The following is a 17722-nucleotide window of genomic DNA, read 5'->3' as shown; positions in this document are numbered from 1 at the left end:
CAGGTAGGGACACACTGTGGCGGCGGCCAGCGAGGTCCATAGAGGGGCCTTTCCTTGCTTGTGCGCAGACTGCAGAGGCAAGGCAGAGGGCATTCCTCCCTTTCTGGAGTTCTTCCTGGTCCCACGCTAACTCCTTGTGATGTCACTTCTGCAAATTACAATTAACTCTTGCACAGCATGGGTGTTAGGGGCGCCAACCCACTCATAGTAAAAACCCATGCATAACTTTTGACTCCAAAACTTAACTACTGATAGCCCACTGTTGATTAGAAGCCTGACCAGTACCATAAACAGTTGATTAACACATATTTTGTATGTTACATGTATTATTTTCCATATTCTTACAATGAAGTAAGCCAGAGAAAAGAAAATGTTATTAAGAAAATCACAAGGAAGAGAAAACATATTTACTATTCATTCAGTGGAAGTTGATCACTATAAAGTTCTTCATCATCATTGTCTTCACATTGAGTGGACAGAAGAGGAGGAGGAAAAGGAGTGGATGATCTTGCTGTCTCGGGGGGGCAGAGGCAGAAGAAAATCTGCGCTTAAGCGTACCTGTGCAGTTCAAACCTGCCTTGCTCAAGGTCAGCTGTATCAATTTGAGCCCTACTCCCTGTCTCTAACCTCTTCTGTGTATATTTTAACAGACCTTCACTCCATATGGAACATTTTCTGGAGCTTTTTGGAGGAAAGCTCAATTGTGCCCCAAACCTTTGGAAAACTTTTGGAAAAAACCTTATTTATTTATTTATTTATTTTTGAGGGAGAGGAGTGCTGGAGCTGCTGTCTAGAAGAGGTGGGGATGTGCTTAGATTTCCACAGATGTAGGACTCGATGATCTTTATTTGTTCAAGCCTCCAGCACTCTTTTCAATTTTCCCACCAGGGAAAAATCTCACAAGGCGTGTGCTCAGTAAGAAGTTACGTAAGATTTCAACATGTGTACCAGGACAGATAGAAGTTTTTCTGGAGGTAAAAAGTCTCAGGGGGTTGGGGAAGCCACACTAACACAACAAAACTAAAATGTCCCTTTCAGACCAGAGACCCCTCTCTTTGAGAGGTAGACTAGGGCTAAAGAGCTTTTTTGCTCTGTACCACGTCTTTCTACCATGCCCTGTGGAATACACCCTCTAAATACCATGCGAGCAATGAACTAAAGACAAAGAAAAGGAAACACTTAAAAAGAGTCAACACAATTGCTAGTTTCATTTTTTTCTTTTTACTTGAAAACTTGTTTTAACCATCAAATTTTGGCAGTTACAAACCTGTACACTGTTGTGTTTTTTTTGTTGTTGTTGTTTCTTTTTTTTGGCTGTCTTTTTTTTTTGTTTGCTTTTGTTTTTTTTTTCTTTTCTTTTCTTTTTTTTTAAGAAAAAGAACACAAGACTGAATACTGCCACCAGCAATATATGCAGGAACAATCCATTTCCTTAAGGGACAAAATCCACTCTAAGTGTTAGCTTTCCCCTTTGCATAAGGTTTGGTGTGTGATGTGTGTGCAAGTTGAGGTGAATGTGCATGTACATGAAGAAATGACATACCTCATTGTGATTCTGAAATTGCATAAAAATAAAATACTTAATAACTGGGCAAAACACATTCTTTTTTACAAATGTCAATAAAGACAATTTTTCTTGAAAACAGAGAAAGTTAAATGAAAACAGTAAGAACCAAAGAAAGGTTACAGTACATTTTGAAATGAGTAAAAAACATCATTTTCAAATCTAAAATCCTTCTGTGTGTGTGTGTGTGTGTGTAGTTACCTCAAAAGTTTGCAGACCAACAGCGTGGATGACTTACAATTATATTCGACCCCCCAAATTAAAGCATCCTGATAGGCATCAAATATAGTATCTACAAAAGCCTGGAAAATTGAAACCATTTATATACAATTTTATAAACATTTCAAACACCAAAACATACATCTTTTACAAACCAGCCTGTTTGCAACAGGCAAATGTACAAGACAATCTCTCTGATACAGTGCTTAAAAAGAACTGCTTCCATTTCCAAACACATTTGCCACTCCCAAAATGCAGTAGTGTGGGCTCATAAGATTGTTAAATAGTAGCAATTCAGGTATTTGTTTGCCAGAAGGGTACTACAGTACATACGAATTGGTCCAAACACGCTCCAAATGACTCTACGATTCTCAAGTGCATTCTAAACACTAGAAGAGACTAATTATGGCCTTTGTGTATTATTACCTACTTGTAATTATTGCTTTTCATTATTACATAAGGAAAGAAATATCATATTCTTTTCCTATCTTTTAGCCAGTTGGCTAAATATTAATTGATGCCAAACCCACAAATGGTGACTTTAAACCCCAGCATTACACAACCAGAAGCTCAAAGACATTGTGGATTTTCATCAGAATAATGTGCAGTTGAACACTGTGGGACACAAACCAGCAAAAACATATAACCACCTTCTCACAGAGCACACAAAATGATGACAAGGAATAAATGCCTCTTCAAATCTCCATTTCCCATAGTTTGAAACTAAAAACATAAAACATTAAAGCCTAACCACTTTAGCAATACCTGTGCACTGGGAAGGCAGCGGAGTGAAGAGCCAATTATCTGGACAATCCATGCAAAATGAACACTAGATCTTCCTGAATTACTTCACATAAAACTGTTTTCTGGATTTTAATAATTTATTTTGATAATCTCTTTTCTCAATTCCCCTGACTTTGATGATGCAAACATAGCATCAGTGGGGGTAGTGGATAGGGTGGGGTGGGAAGTAAGTAGGAGAGGACTGATGGTAGATATGTTCAACTTGCTTTTTTTCCAGAATGTGCTAGTAATGTCCAAGGGAAGTTCCAGGCAAATCCCAGAAACTAGTTCCCTTTCCAGGCTTTCACATTGATTCCCTAATTGGATGAACCTCAAAGCATGGACCACCTACTCATGTTCCTAAGTCTTTTATATGGCATTTCATGAATAGGCAGGCCAAGGGTACATGGAAAGCTGGCATAGACTAGAACGCAGCAGCAAAATATTCATAGAGGAAAGGGAATAAATGAAGCATGCACTTTATTCACCTTTTATTACTCCCAAGTTCTTGCTTACTATATGACGAGCACCAAGAGTCTAGCTATTCTCAACCTAACCAGAATGTGTGCAATACTAGTAAAGTGCCTACAACAGATTATGGGAAATGGCTTCCAGGAGGTGGCACATACATGTTCGAAAAATGAGAAAGACGTTAATTGATTTAAATAGTTTCCACATGGTTCATCATGGTGGAGGGGGTAGGACAAAGAGTAGCCAGTGTTTGTGGGAAGAAAAAAATGCAAAACCAAAACCAAAAATGCAACCAGTAGGTAACAGTATAATCAAAGTTTCACTACAACTGATGACTGGTCTGAGCTGAACTCTCTAATTATCATTTCATCCCTATTATACAAACATTCATTTGGCAAAAGCAGCATTTCGATGAATGTCTACAGAAATGTATGAATTCTATAACCCCTCTCCCTAGGGGGACTGCAAGGAAACATAAGATCATGAGGCCTTCAGAAAAATATTCTCCATGAATTTTCTTTTATAGCATATTCCAAAGAAGGAATGGTGGAAGTCAGAGGGTCCATCAGAACCAGGTGACTCCCATGCTCAAGGCAGTGTAGGGGTGAACAATATGATGCAAAAAGAATATTGGCCGGATGGATGGGTTCTACTCCTTGTTAAGCGAATTAACTTCCTCTGTGGGCTTGGGCAACTCTCTTTCCCTCTCTGGGTATGTTTCCTCTTTGATAAAATAAGGAGTTTGGACTAGCAAATAGGATTCTTCCAGCTTTTTTGAATTAGTGATCATCCCCACCTAGTAGCATCTTGGCCTGACTGCAAAGCATTTCATAATCTACAGAGAAATCTAACTTTCCAAAAAGTGAAGAGATATCATGTGTTTAAAGATAATAAATCAAAACACAATACATGCTTGCCTGGTATATATTTAGCTGCAGAGCTATTCTGCAGAAAATCAGGGGATGATATCCCAAAGAAAGAGATATTTTATATAGGTCACAGCAAAGGGTGGGCACAATTTTCTTCAGTGGCTTCATGACTGCATTAGGATCTATTTATTCTTTCATTACTGTGTCAGTCAGGCATTCTCCCTCAAAGAGATGCTGTGTAAGCAGTAGGGACTCATCAGCATTAATCTCATTCTAGTATTTCCTGGGGGCAAGAAATGAAATGTTGGTTTTACTTTGATGGTTTTTATGTCATTGCATTACTTAAAGTGTAGCAGTCACTCTATTCTAGGCCATTAGTTTGTCATTTTTTTCCATGATTCTTGCAAATGTGCTTCTTACATAAGAAAAATACCAAAGACTTTGTTCTCGAAAGCAGCCTTAGTGAAATTCATTTATTTCAAGACCACAGTGTGGATAATACCTCCATGAGTAGGTCTGACCAAGAGACAGGAAGAGAAAGGCTGAAAAACTTGTGAAGTGTATCCACTTACTTAGAAAGTTTGGGAATGAAAAAGGATTTTTTTTTTTTTGCATAAACATTCAGAAACACTGACTCATAAAAAAGAAGTAAGGGGATTAAACGCAATTTAAATAACTAAAAATATGTCTGAGTGAATAATGCACAGACTAGGGACAGTACAATTTACACACCAATGCCATATGTCATCAGAAACTGTGGACACAGATTTGCTCATTAAGCAGATAGTGCAAATATGCATATATTTACCATGGCCACTGCACAGGCAGCCGTAATCTGATTGAAGCAAAAAAGGAAAGTCCCTCAACCTGTCAACTTTCAGTTTTGAGGACTGGATTGTTATATTTCCAGTGGAATGATTCTCCTGTTAATTTTGGAAATCATGGCCAAAGCCCACAGATGAGAAGGGAATCCCAGGGTGTAATCAAACATTACACACTTTTAAAACAGAGGTAAGTTCTGGAAAATTATAACAAAATACTGTTTTTAAAAAGCACAGTTTTGGGCTGGGCACGGTGGCTCATGCCTGTAATCCCAGCACTTTGGGAGGCCACGGCAGGTGGATTACGAGGTCAGGAGTTTGAGACCAGCCTGGCCAACATGGTGAAACCCCATCTCTACTAAAAATACAAAAAATTAGCCAGGCGTGGTGGCACACACCTGTAACCCCAGCAACCTGGGAGGCTGAGGCAGGAGAATTGCTTGAATCCAGGAGGTGGAGATTGCAGTGAGCTGAGATCACGCCATTGCACTCTAGCCTGGGTGACAGAGCAAGACTCTGTCTTGAGGAAAAAAAAAAAAAGCACAATTTTGCTTCCTTGGCAGTACCAAAATAAAGTTAACTGAACCAGAGTAAAATATGGCATTTGATGTTTCTCTAACACCATAGAGATCAGAGAAATTGAAAGGTATGCCATGCTCGCCGGCAGAATTTTCAACATGGTCCATTTCCCAAAACCTTCACATTAGCTTTCCTCAAGAGCAGCCTTACTGAGTGCAAGCACATATTTGTACATAGGCCCAGACACACACACACTATTATAATTTATACACAATAACTAGTCTACTTTCCTCTTTTCTTAACATAATTGTATTTATAATGGTGACGCTACCGATTTAGAATAACAGACACCTTTCCTCTGCATTATGAAGAATTGTGATTATCTAGGCCGCAAACTTTGAAGGTATCGTTTTTTCTTTTTTTCCCCCTGAATTTGTGAGTTTTGCTTAAACTTCTAAAAATATCTAATTGTAGAGAAGCTATATGAACAAAGCCAACTTCTGTAGCAATGTTAGATTTACCAACTGGAATATTTACCAGAAAACACAAAACCAACCAGATAATCACATCCTTTCTAATGTTCAAACAACTTTAACTTCCTCCCCCACCCACCAAATGGAACCCAAAAAGCCTCATGTTGCTCTTCATTGATACCTTTCTCGAAGATCATAAAACCCAACTATATTAGATTGGATGCTTAACACAAACAAACAGAAATAACTGAGCATACTAAACATGTTATTCAAGCCTAATTTTATAGCTGAAAATTGGGCAGCTTATCAAAAAAATAGAGTTGATTTAAAAGGCTTCAGCCCATTTTCTGGTTTGTTTAATAATATTTGTTTCTCTTCTCTTTCGCCTAAGAGACTAACTTTTCCAACAATCATTACTACTATTTTCATTTCATTGGCTCAAAATTACATGCAACAATGCCTCTTTGATTGTTGCCAGTTTTTAATACTGCAAGGACTGATGCTGTAACACTTTCCAGGGCACAATACTGCACAAAGCCACACGAGACTGGCTGTATAACTTAGTGGGTGAAATAATTTTTCCCTCTTTGCATTTTTAGCTGTGAACATAGGTACCTACATCAAGGATTACCAGTCACCTCTCAAAAACAATTTCTGAGCCTTTCATTTTCACCCAACTGGAATCAAGCTTGCTTGTTGGGACAGTATGACTTGTGAAGAAGTTTCTAGTGGAAAAATACAGTATTCCCTTCTCATTCCACAGACAACGCTCCACTGGGACAGAAGCCCAGCCAATCTGCTTCCACTTTTCTGTAACAAACAGGGTGAAGTACCCAAGATGTGATGTCTACACTTGAGTCTGGTGCTGAGTCTCCACAAAGGGAATGTGAAGGCTGGCGAGGCTGAGCTCTCCCACGCTCTCGTAGTCACTCATGGCTACTTCGGAATCGTCAAAGCCGCAGTTGGCAGACACATCCGAGGATGAGGTGCCTCTGGAATTGTGCAAGGACAGAGACACGCTGTCTGCTGGGCCTGTGGGCTCTGTGCCCTGGTTCATGCTCACAGCAAAAGTACTAAATTCACAGCTGGCAGGCGGGCCCACCAAATCCGTTTCGTTGGGGAATGGGTGAGGAGGGAGATACTGGCTAGGATGAAACTGGGGCCTTCTCCTGCAGTCTGGGCTCAGTGTGCTGGCCAGGGAGACAGGCTGGGAGGGTGGCAGGGCCTCATATTGGTCTGGGAAGTCCTCCGGGAGAGGAGGAGGCAGCTGGTCCTGACTCAAGAACTCCTCTTCATGAGGGGGTGGGTATTCACTGTCAATGTCATAACCACCCAGGTAGTAATCGCTCTCCAGCTCCCGTGTGCTCCCCTGGTGTGCAGACCCTCCATCCTGGTTCTCATAGTTGGGCACTTCCTCTATGTCCGACAGGCGGGCCCCTGGCATCCAATCAGAGGTGTCCCAGTGATAGGCTGCAAGGGAAAAACCATGACAGTTAATTTCCTCCAGACTGGAGTTGGCGCTTCGCTGGGAAAGGAGCAGGGAAGGGACCTGACATGCAATTTTTAGCATCCAAGAAACCCTAAGAAGCTTCTTACAAGGGTCTATGGGGCCAGCCATGCTTTGGCCTGTGGAGAACAAGGCGATGGCAACTCTGACAGGTTGATGCCTGGTTGCTGCAGAGCCTCACACTCAGCCATGCCATGAGACGAAGAGCGAGGGCACGCCGAGGAGACAGCTCCAGGACCCCTGAGTACTGTCCCCACTCCCTCTTCCTAGCCACATGCTATTGCAGAGCCAGACTGGCAACATGCTTGCAGAGAGGTCCATCAGCTGTGCTGTGGACCACAGGAGGCAGGAAGGCGTGCAGGCAAATGGGTGAAACACACGCACAGAGGATGAGGCTAGGAGGGGAATGCTGGTGGAGCTTTCACCTCCAATACTGAGCGCACGAGACACCTGAGACATGCAAAATTCAGATCAGGGCAGAGGCACAGGAACAGGGTAAGAATGAACTCAGCAATTCAAAACACACACACACAAAGTTATGCTAGGGTTGCGGCACAGTCACCTCGGTTGTAGTTCTGTCCTTGGTCCATGACAGACACTGTTTAAATACAAAGTGAAAAGTAAAACTGACAGTCCAAACCATGTGAAGAGGGATAAAACAGAACATTTGAGATGACTTTTAAAAACATGCTCCTAAAGGCCTGTGGGCTACGACTAAGTTTAGCCTTTTTTATTTCTTCCCATTGTTATTTAGGAAAAAAACAAAGCAAAACAAAACAGATAAATCACATTTATGCCAGGCCCTGATTTTATTAAGTTACTAATAAAAGTTACGTGGTTGAAATAAGTATCCATAATATTGCAGCTGTGAATGATTTCTTAAGGATTCCCAGCTCATAATAGGTGCTCAATGAACACATGTTGAATATAAAGATAAATTTAGTATTAGTCTGGATTGCAACTAATTGGGTGCTCTTTTCTTGAAAGGGATTTTATAAAGAGTGTACCTTATATATTTTTTACAAATTATGAACTGGGTTTTTTTTTTTTAATTTTAAAACAGATCCATAAATATCCCACATCTCATCAGAAACCAGCTGTTTATTGCCCCCTCTGTGGCCAATCCATTAAAATCACTCCTAGTCCAAAGTAACAAGGAAGCAAAATTTCAAGAAATGCTATGGAAGAAAAAAAGTAAATACCTTCATTCTCTATAGTGTCAACTACATTGTTGACAAGCTGAATGACAGTCACTATGGAGGCTTGTGGTCAGGAAAAGAAGTTGGAGGGAGGGGAAGGACAGCTTCAGGTTAGTTGTATATTTTAAACACACCTTATTTTAACAACAACAACAACAGCAACAATGAAGGTGCGGCATGCAAACACCCAAAGCCTCCCCACAATCTGTCAGGGAGTGTATCAGTGGACGCCTTTATCTAGAGGGTCCTGGGATTTGTGGAATGGAAGATAAATGGCAGCAAATCCAACGCCAGTCCTCCTGAAAGGCAGGATAGGTCATGATTGCTGAGTCATAAAGTCACCCCTCATGACTCAGCAAAATCAATTTAGGAAGGCAGTGGCTCATCAAGCTCTTGCTAATTTATCATTAACAACTCCCAAAGGCTCTCAGAGGAAGACCTCACTATTTCCGGGGATAATTATTTGTTGGTCAGTCATGCTGCTCTGAACCAAATGCCAGTGATAGAGGATAACCTTTGCAGGGTTGATGGCTTCACGGTCACATAATGCCACTGACAGCCCAGAACGACCCAAGGCCTAGCTCCCACCAGTAAAGTGTGGACAGAAGTCAGCATTTGGCCTCTCGAATAATTAGAATAGAGAAGGAGATATCTGTGGTCTATATGGGTTGCCTTAATGCTCAGTACAACGGCTTGTGGAGAGGTGATCAGGCTTAAAACCAATTTGATGAAAGTTCCTAACACCACCTGCCTCATTTGGGACCAACTTGGAAGGTTAACCCTAAAAGGGCAAGAGTGTGATCCTCAGGGTGCACACAGCAGAAGAGCCCATGAGAACAGTTAACTAGGCATCATTGTTGGAGCTGCTGCCTGGAGTCTGGACTCTATATTCTTAGGTACTTCTATATAAAGTGCAAACTAGCCACAGCTTTTCTTCTGGCTAGGGAGGAGGAAAAGAGGATACATCAAGGCAGACAGATCTGGGAGTGTGTCTTTGACCTTCCGATAATGGTCAGAAAAAATCCACTGTTAGGTGATTTGTTGTCCCAGTAGACAGATACACTGAAGGCATCTGCACTTCTCAGAAGTGCCATCATTTGAAAGTGGTGATGAAAATAGGCTCTTTTACTTCCATGACTGCTTCTATGGTCTTGGAGCTCACCTGTTTCTGTATTTGCCTTGAAGGCAAGGGCTATGCCTTTCTCATTTTGTACTCTGGGAAAAGGACTCAGCACATGCAAAAAAATTCAGCAAGGATTTATAGATTGAATGATTACATAAATTAATAAGTATCCATTTGTTGCTAGTTGCTGACAAATGGGAAAATGACCTAAGGTAAGGCTGCTTGTCTCTGTAGATGACTGTTTGAAATTATTCTTAGTTTACCCAGCAGGTTGAAAACACTCACTGTTTTATGACTGTTCCTGCTTCCCTCCCCTGCCCTGGGGAGAACAACCCATCCTCCGAAGCTGGTTCCTCAGCTCAGAAAACCCAGTCCAACATTAGCACCCTCTCCATAAGCATAAGTTCACAAGAGGTAGAGGTAGCAGCTTTGGAGTGTCAACAAAGTCTGTGAACCATGAGAAATTGCATGCAACATTTTGGGTGTATGTGCATTTTTCTAAGGAGCTGCTTCACAGTTTTTAATAAATTCTCCAACAGCCCATAACCCAAATGATTATAAGGGGGATTCAATTGAATGAAGATTCCACTGGTTCTATAAGAAGGTTTTTGTCTCTGAACTAATTTCTAATGATGGGGATGTTGGATGTACAGTGAAGAGGGAAGAGATCACTGGTAAAATAAAAAAAGAAAGAAATTACTCTGTCTGCTAGAGAATATCATTTGGGATGAAGTAGTTCCACCACAAACCAAATAAAAGAGGACTCACTACTGGAGGCCCAGGGTAACTTCATCAACCCCTGATACAGATCTCTGGGCCTGCTCACAGCTACAGCTCAATGGGGGCTCCTTTGGCAATGACACCCAACAATGGAGTAAACCAGGGACCTGGTGAACACGCTCAAAAGCCCATGAACAGGTTGAGAAACAAAGCCAGTTTCACCACCCTCCTCCCAACCATGGTCTTCCAGAACAGGAAGCAGAACCCACCCGCTCCGAACAAATCTGATGACTTCTTACCATTGTCGTCACCAGAATCTGACTGGAAGGAGCTGAGGGACTGAACTTCAGAGTTGCTGCCTTTATTACTACCTGCAAAGCAGGTCACTTCTCCCGGGTCATCAACCCCTTTGTCTTCATGGACAGTGAAAGAGAAAGCAGAAATTACACTGGTTACCTTGTGCCTATTTCCAGTCCCACCCACCCCCTCCCAGCTAGTTCACTTCTCGAGGCACTTTCATTTGCTTAGAGAAAATAATTTAGCTCCACAGTAGAAAATTGACTGTGCCACTGGGGGCAAAGGTCTGTCAATCAAGTGATTTACATTATGGATTCGAAACCCTTAGCCCATAGTAAATGAGCTTCCAAACAGCTGACAGCCAAAAGTAGCTGTTCCTTCCTCAAAGTGAAGCAACTGAGTGAAGAGTGAAATGGGGATGAAGTGGCTGCATTGCTCTTTGCCATTCAGAGTTAATTTACATCATTTACATGAACTGATGAGGTGTCAACACCAGGTTAAATGAGATAACTTTTAAAATGGGATATAAATATTTTATAGGCAAGAATGCCTTTACATTTATCCTAACTTCCATCTCTGGACAGTAAGCGGAATTTTCAGCTTTGCCTTCTAGAGGGCAGCATTGTATCATTTTTGGGAGTGACCATGTTCTGCACCCTGTGTCAGGTAGGAGGGCTGGCAGTGGTGTGGATATGCCCTTAACCACATATGTCCTCCTTCTTTACCGTACAAAGACAGTCAGAAACACACAGATGCACATGCGTGCACACACACACACACACATACACCAGGGCTACTTTCTTATTTGATGGACTAAAGGAAGCAATAAAAACAGCCTATATCTTGAGGTTGTCAAGTGCAAAATGAATTAGTAGCCCAGAAATTGTCTCACCAGCTAACTCTGCCTTGCTTAACAAAGAAGGAAATGTATTCAATACAACCCAACAATACTTTGGGGGGAAATGTGAGTTTTGGCCTGAGGTGAATTCTGGAAATAAAGCTGTCACATCAGCAAGGAGTGAGGGCAGTGATCACCAGGAAGAGCTGCAAATCATCATGTAACGCAATGGTACAAAGAGATACAGACTTGTGATTAAGGGAACATTTGTTCCTCTCCGTGGCCACAGAAATCACGTTTCTTCCAAAAAGGGTGGTGTCAGGAACAGGCATGGTGGCTCTGCATCTGCTGTCAGAGGCTGAGGCCACAGGAGTTGGCTAAACGACCGATGTAAGTGGAGAGATATGCCAGGGAGACATTCACCTCCTAACAGCCATGTTGCAGAAAATATGACGATGAGCTTCAGAAAACCACAAGGTGTGCACAAGCTTAGCCCTGAACACAAGGAAGGAAATGACAAATAATCCACTCTGGTGAATGAAGTGCTGAGCATAAAACTCCTTTCTCCACTCCTTCATTTATTAACTCCCCCCTTTTTTATTGCTAAATAAAAAAGAGCCTATTAGCTAGTGGATTGGCAAGATTACAGTGGAGTCTAACTCAACAGATAATTTGAGAGGGAGTATATTTACGGCTGAAATTCAAGGGCAACTGCTTAAAATACATGTGTCTACAGAAAGACAATCAGCAGATAGCATGTTGGGGCAGCACTAGAATAGAAAGAATTCATTCTTGGCCCTCTGTTATCACCAAGAAATCCTCTTCCTCTAATACCGCTCACCCTCCTTCCTGCCAAAGCTCCCAAGAACAGTGCTGGTAAGAGCACAGGTTTTAATCCTAACTTCTCCTTTTGCTAGTTAGGTGCCTTCAGGTGCGTATTTCACCCATTGAAGGGAGTTTTTTCCTCCGTGGAATGATGGCCTGGTAATGGTACCAACATGGGGGCACTATGATGGTTTAAGGAGATGATGCAACACACAGCAGTGTGCTTCACATTCACCTGCTGCCCTGACTTTCTCATCAAACCTCTTGGTTCTCAACCCTTGCATTCTGGCTTCTGCCTTGATGGCTCTACTGAGAAGCTCTTGAGATGCTGACTCCTCTCGTCATCAAGCTCACTATACATCTATTTTAGCCTGTGTCCTCCTTGGCGGTTTCACAGCATTCAACACTGATGACCTTACTGACATTCTCTTGGCTTCTGCACAGGGGTCCTCTCCTTTTCCCTCCTCTTTGTTGGCAAGTGTTTGTCTCCTTGCCTGGCTTCCCCCCTTCTGCCCAAAGCCCACATGTAGTCATCTCCAGGGTTCTTTTGGAGGCCTGGTTTGACCATCCTTTCTGTTCTTGTTCCCTTGGTGAGTTCACCCTCCTACAGAGTCCACCATCCTACACGCAGATGTTGTTCAAACTTTCACTTCTAACCTTGACCTCTCACCTGAACAACAGAGCCAGACATCTCTCGGGTAACCCTTTACTTGTCCTCTACACTGAGCTGCTTCCTGTTCCTGGGAGGGCATCTCCAAAGTTTCCTACTGAAATCTTACTCATGCTTAAAGATATCAGTAGGAATATCCCCTTCCTCCATGAAGAAAACCTTTATCTCCCTGGCTGCCCATGGTCTCTAGCTCCATCTGAAACCTTCCTGTTTCCTCCTTCTCCCTCAGCATATGCCACAGTACTATAACCATAGCTTTCTAGGCTACCTAGGACACAGCTGCTACTGCGATACAAAGCCATTTGTCCTGATTAAGTCATAGGTTACAGCAAAGCTTCCTTTAGTCTCCTTGTGATGGACACTACAGCAGGGAAAACAATCTCTCACAGAGATGTTCACAGAGAGTACCTTACTGGCTCTCTGCTTTCTTCCCTTTTTGGGAAGAAAGCCTGTTCAATTTCTTCTCCTAGGATCAGCCAGAGCCAGCTTTAAAAAATGTAAATTAGATCATGCCAGTCACTTACTTAAAAACCTGCAATAGTGCTGCTGTTAATATGTATCCGTTCTCTGGTGCTCGCAAGCTCCAACTGCACCGACCTCCTCTGTGTTCTTCTACACACCAAGCTCCTTCCCACCCCAGGACTTTTGCACCTGTGGCTCTTCCCTGTGCCTAGAATGTTGCTGTGTGAGGCCAAGTGAAGAGGCAAACACCTCCATCTGGCCCAGACCACCTTTCTGCCTTGTGGATCCCCCTCTTGTTTCATGGTCTCTACATTCCAGCCAGGAAGAAATGACTTGCTTTTCTTCTGATCACATGGGTCCCCCTACGGTGGAATATTCTCCTTTCCCCAGACTTTTTAACTCATCATGGTCCAATTGAAGTGTCCCTCTGCTTCTCTCAAGTCTTCATTCTAAGACTGGAAATACTCTCTTCTTCCAGCCTTCCAGAGCACACTTCTGGACATCACTCAAGTGGCTTTTTGCACTTTGTACATAGGCCCAGACACACACACACTATTATAATTTATACACAATAACTAGTATACTTTCTTCTTTTCTTTTGCACTTTGACCAGTGGCCCGCTATTGTGAGAAGAGGATGGGTTTTGGAGCCTGGAAGACTTGAGTTGGGGTACTGACTGCCTCTTACTAGCTGCCTGACCTTGGGCTCATGATGTTACCCTCTCTGAGCTTCATTTCTCCCATCTGTAAATGGGAACCAGAACCAGGACAATTTTCCAGAGCTGGTGTGCACATTCGACATCAGCACATGTCATAGCGAATGCTCTGCACGCGGGGTCTCTCTCCCTTCCCGTAGCGTCCTCGCACAGCGCCCCTGCAGGTTCCCTGTAAGCACCGAGGGGTGAGCATTACCACTTCCTACTCACTCTCAGTTCCCGCGTCCCAGCCATTCTTCCGGATGGAGTCGCAGTCGGAGCGGCAGGGTGACACGGCGGGGAGGTTGGGGGCCACACTGCACACGACCACGCCCCGCCGGGCTGTCAGGATGCGGGGCGACTCAGGGTGAAACGTGGTCATTTCCTGGTGCTCGCCTCCCAGCCCGTCCACGATCTTATCCAGGTTGCTCCTGGAGTCACTCTGGAAGCAGGGTGTGTAGGCCATGGGGCGCACGGGGACCTGCGGGGGCCCCACCTCCTGGTAGACGTTGCGGCCGTCCCCACTGCCGCGCAGGTTCCGGAACGGGATGCCATTGCTCTTGTTGAGCAGGGCGGCGGTGGCCGGGTCCTGCACTAGCGTGATGTTGTTGCGGGAGTAGTTCTTGCGGAAGACCTTCTTGCGGAAGACTATGAAGAGAACCACCAGGATGAAGATGACGAAGAGGACCACGGCGATGCCGATGAGCTCCTCCTTCCCCACGTAGGAGTGGCCAGCCTGGATATTGGGTACCACCACGGGGCGCAGCCCGCAGTACTGGCCCACGTAGCCCGGCGTGCAGTTGCAGAGGAAGGAGCCGAACACGTTCACGCAGGAGCCTCCGTTCTCACACTCCTCTCGTTCGCACTCATTGATGTCCTCCTCACACCTGCGGCGACACAGAAGCCCCTCCCCACCGTCAGGACCAGTGCACACACGTTGGTATACGGGAGCTCGAGAAAACACAGACATCTTTAAAAGAAAACGATGCACCTAAAGGGTACAGATGAAGCAGGACAAAGATGGTTGGTGGGGGGGGAGGGGGAGCTAATTTAGGCATTTCTGTGGCCACTGTGGTCCCCAAGTCATCACCTTGCCTTAAGGTGTTCCTCCCAACCCAATCTCTCCCAGGTCTTCCTTTCCTACCTGGGTTGGGGGAAGGAAGAGACTGAGGTGGGAGAGGAGAGGAGGAGAAAGAGAAAGAATAACAGATGCTATTGAAAAGGTACTGGACTCCAAATCCGCGGAAGCAGATGCATCTCAGAATTTAAAATTGTGCAGTTTTAGCAAGGACATGCAGCACATATCTTTCGCATTATGTAAAATACTCCTCCCCCTCACAGAAATTGGTGCTGGCCGTAGTATCCCATAATCAAAAATACCAGTGTTTCTGCAGTGAAACATATGGATATTCACACTAAATGAGAGAAATAAAGAGTAGAAAGAGCCTCAAAACAGTTTTGAACAGGTTTTGCCACCAAATTAGTTTGCCACTAACATACTCCAAACCCTTTAAGTTCTCAGAGCTTTTGGGATTGTAGAATTGCAGACAAAGAGCTGTGAATCTATATATCGGTTATAGGTTTTCCCCAGAGGAAAGTCTTTGGTTCTGACATTTTCCTCTAATGGCTACAGTAATTTTTGGTCCCTCTGGGAAGCTGGGGGCTGCAGGTGGGTGGGTAAAGGGCTACATGTCTTCAACATTCTGTGCTTATGTTAAAGGCTAATACTCATGTAGAGTTTCAGGAAGAATGACTAAAGTATTCTAATGAAAAATAATTAAATCAATTTTATTCTCTTTAAAGCAATCCATGACTCACTTTGAGTATAATTATAAGGCAAGTGTTTCAGTCTTATTCTTTCTTAGCTTAGTATCATTTGAGAACATAGACCTTCTTTTTCACTTTTCTCTATTTCAGCAATTTTTCTGATATTTAAAAGGTCCAATCACCTATATTTTTGGTAATCTACCTTTTAAAATGTAGCCAAACGAAACTTAATTTGAACAGATAGAGGTGAGGTCAGCCGGAAATTAGTCAGAATCACAGAGTATTTAAAAATAAATGCCGCTTTATTACTTTAAATTACATCCAACGATTCAAAATCAGTTAAGTATTTCCTGGTAAAGTCCTCGGGAGATTTGCTCTAATGAATACGTAAGACTGATCTGTAATTAGAATATCACTTGCTTGAGATTACATACATGTACTTCTAAAACGATCAAGGATGGCTGAAAGTGGCATTTTACTAGGAATTTAAAACGGTCTCTTTCCTTTTGGCAAATATTTAATTTTGTTTCTTTCTTATGAAAGAAAGGTTTGCAAAGGGAAGGTAAGTTTCAGTATCTCAGAATGATCAAAAAACAATAGGCCGTAGAGTCCAGTTAATGGATTCTGCGGAAATGGGTAGTATGTCTGCCTCCGAATTATAATAGAAATATTAGGTGGCCTAGATGACTTTCTTTTCTCCCTAGTTACAGACTACATAGTAATCATACACAATTTTGAAGATATAGGGAAACATAAAGTAGAAAATAGGAATTACTCATGACCCTACTACCCAGAGATAATTCCTATTAACATTTTAGTCACCTGTAAAGCACTCCTTATATGTATCGTGCAGATGTTAACCCTTTGCCTGTACTATTAGTGGTAAATATTTTACCCTCATTAGTTGTTTACTGGTTTGTTGTAGCAATAAAGAACAGTGTAGAGAAAGACACTTATGTAATCTCACTTACGTGTCTCCAGTGAGCCCAGCTTTACAATTGCAGATGAAAGTGTTTCCTATTGGATCGCAGGATCCTCCATTCCGGCAGGGGTTTGGGAAGCAGGCTGTAATCTCAGATTCACAGTTTCTCCCCGTAAACTGTGAGAGACAGGTACACTGATAGCCTGGGGAAACAGAGGACCTCATGAGCCATGGATGCCACTGCTAGGGCTGAGTGCTTGGACTCAGCTATAACATGTCCTCCTAATTCTTTGTTGAACCGTATCATAGGAAGGGCCCAAATTCCAAAGGTGGTTAGCAAATTGATTGCTTGAAACATCTTGCCACAAAAATGCCAAGTTACAGTTGGGATTTCCTGCTAGCCCACAAAAATTCACCTAATTAACCACATACATGAATGCTAGTGAGAACTGTAAGACCCACCCAAGGGACAGATTTCAAGAGCAGAACCCAAGATGGGGAGGAAGATGTTTTCTCCCCGGCACTATTACTGCACAAGGCAGATGTCTCCAGACAGGAGTGGTTTACTATTGATACCATGCTACCTCTTTTCCTGAGTCACTGTCCTATCTCGTGTGCCCCTTCTCCTTAGCCAAGTACTGAAATCCCACCCAGAGAGGGAATGAGGGGAGAGCAGGTAAAAGGATATTTGTCAACTCAAATGAACCCCAGATTGGCAAAGGCACAGGGAAATGGAAGGAATTCCAGCCTTTGCCCAGCTCCCCTGGTCCGATCCTGATTTTTGCATTTTTTTCACTTTCTCCCCTCATAAGCCCATCATGCAGAAATTGGTAGTAATATAATATCCTCACTACAGAGAATATGAAATATCAGATGTGGAAAGAGGCATTATCGACCTCTCGAGATGCATTATCTCTTGAGATGGAAGGGATGAATAACTAGTAAGGGTGTTCTTTCTTCCCTCCTTTAAAAAAAACCG

General features: G+C 43.0%; 1 protein-coding gene across 3 annotated transcripts in view; it reads right to left on the bottom strand.

Moving 5' to 3' along the window:
- Positions 1-1202: 1202 nt before the first annotated feature.
- The window catches only part of FAT3 (FAT atypical cadherin 3), a 679183-nt gene continuing 662663 nt past the window's right edge, over positions 1203-17722 (bottom strand). For 2 of the 3 annotated variants that reach the window (XM_034933534.3, XM_034933535.3), the window contains 6 exons: positions 16793-16946; positions 14286-14941; positions 10568-10681; positions 8429-8488; positions 7789-7824; positions 1203-7189 (listed from right to left, as the gene is read on the bottom strand). In XM_034933534.3, the coding sequence (XP_034789425.3) occupies positions 6567-7189; positions 7789-7824; positions 8429-8488; positions 10568-10681; positions 14286-14941; positions 16793-16946 (1643 nt within the window). In that variant the 3' untranslated portion in view covers positions 1203-6566. The remainder of the gene's footprint in view (positions 7190-7788; positions 7825-8428; positions 8489-10567; positions 10682-14285; positions 14942-16792; positions 16947-17722) is intronic. The other variant, XM_003813776.5, reaches the window with a different exon arrangement.

Source organism: Pan paniscus, chromosome 9, assembly GCF_029289425.2.
Source record: "Pan paniscus chromosome 9, NHGRI_mPanPan1-v2.0_pri, whole genome shotgun sequence".
NCBI classification, from domain to species: Eukaryota; Metazoa; Chordata; class Mammalia; order Primates; family Hominidae; genus Pan; species Pan paniscus.
This window is presented reverse-complemented; position numbering and strand designations above follow the sequence as displayed.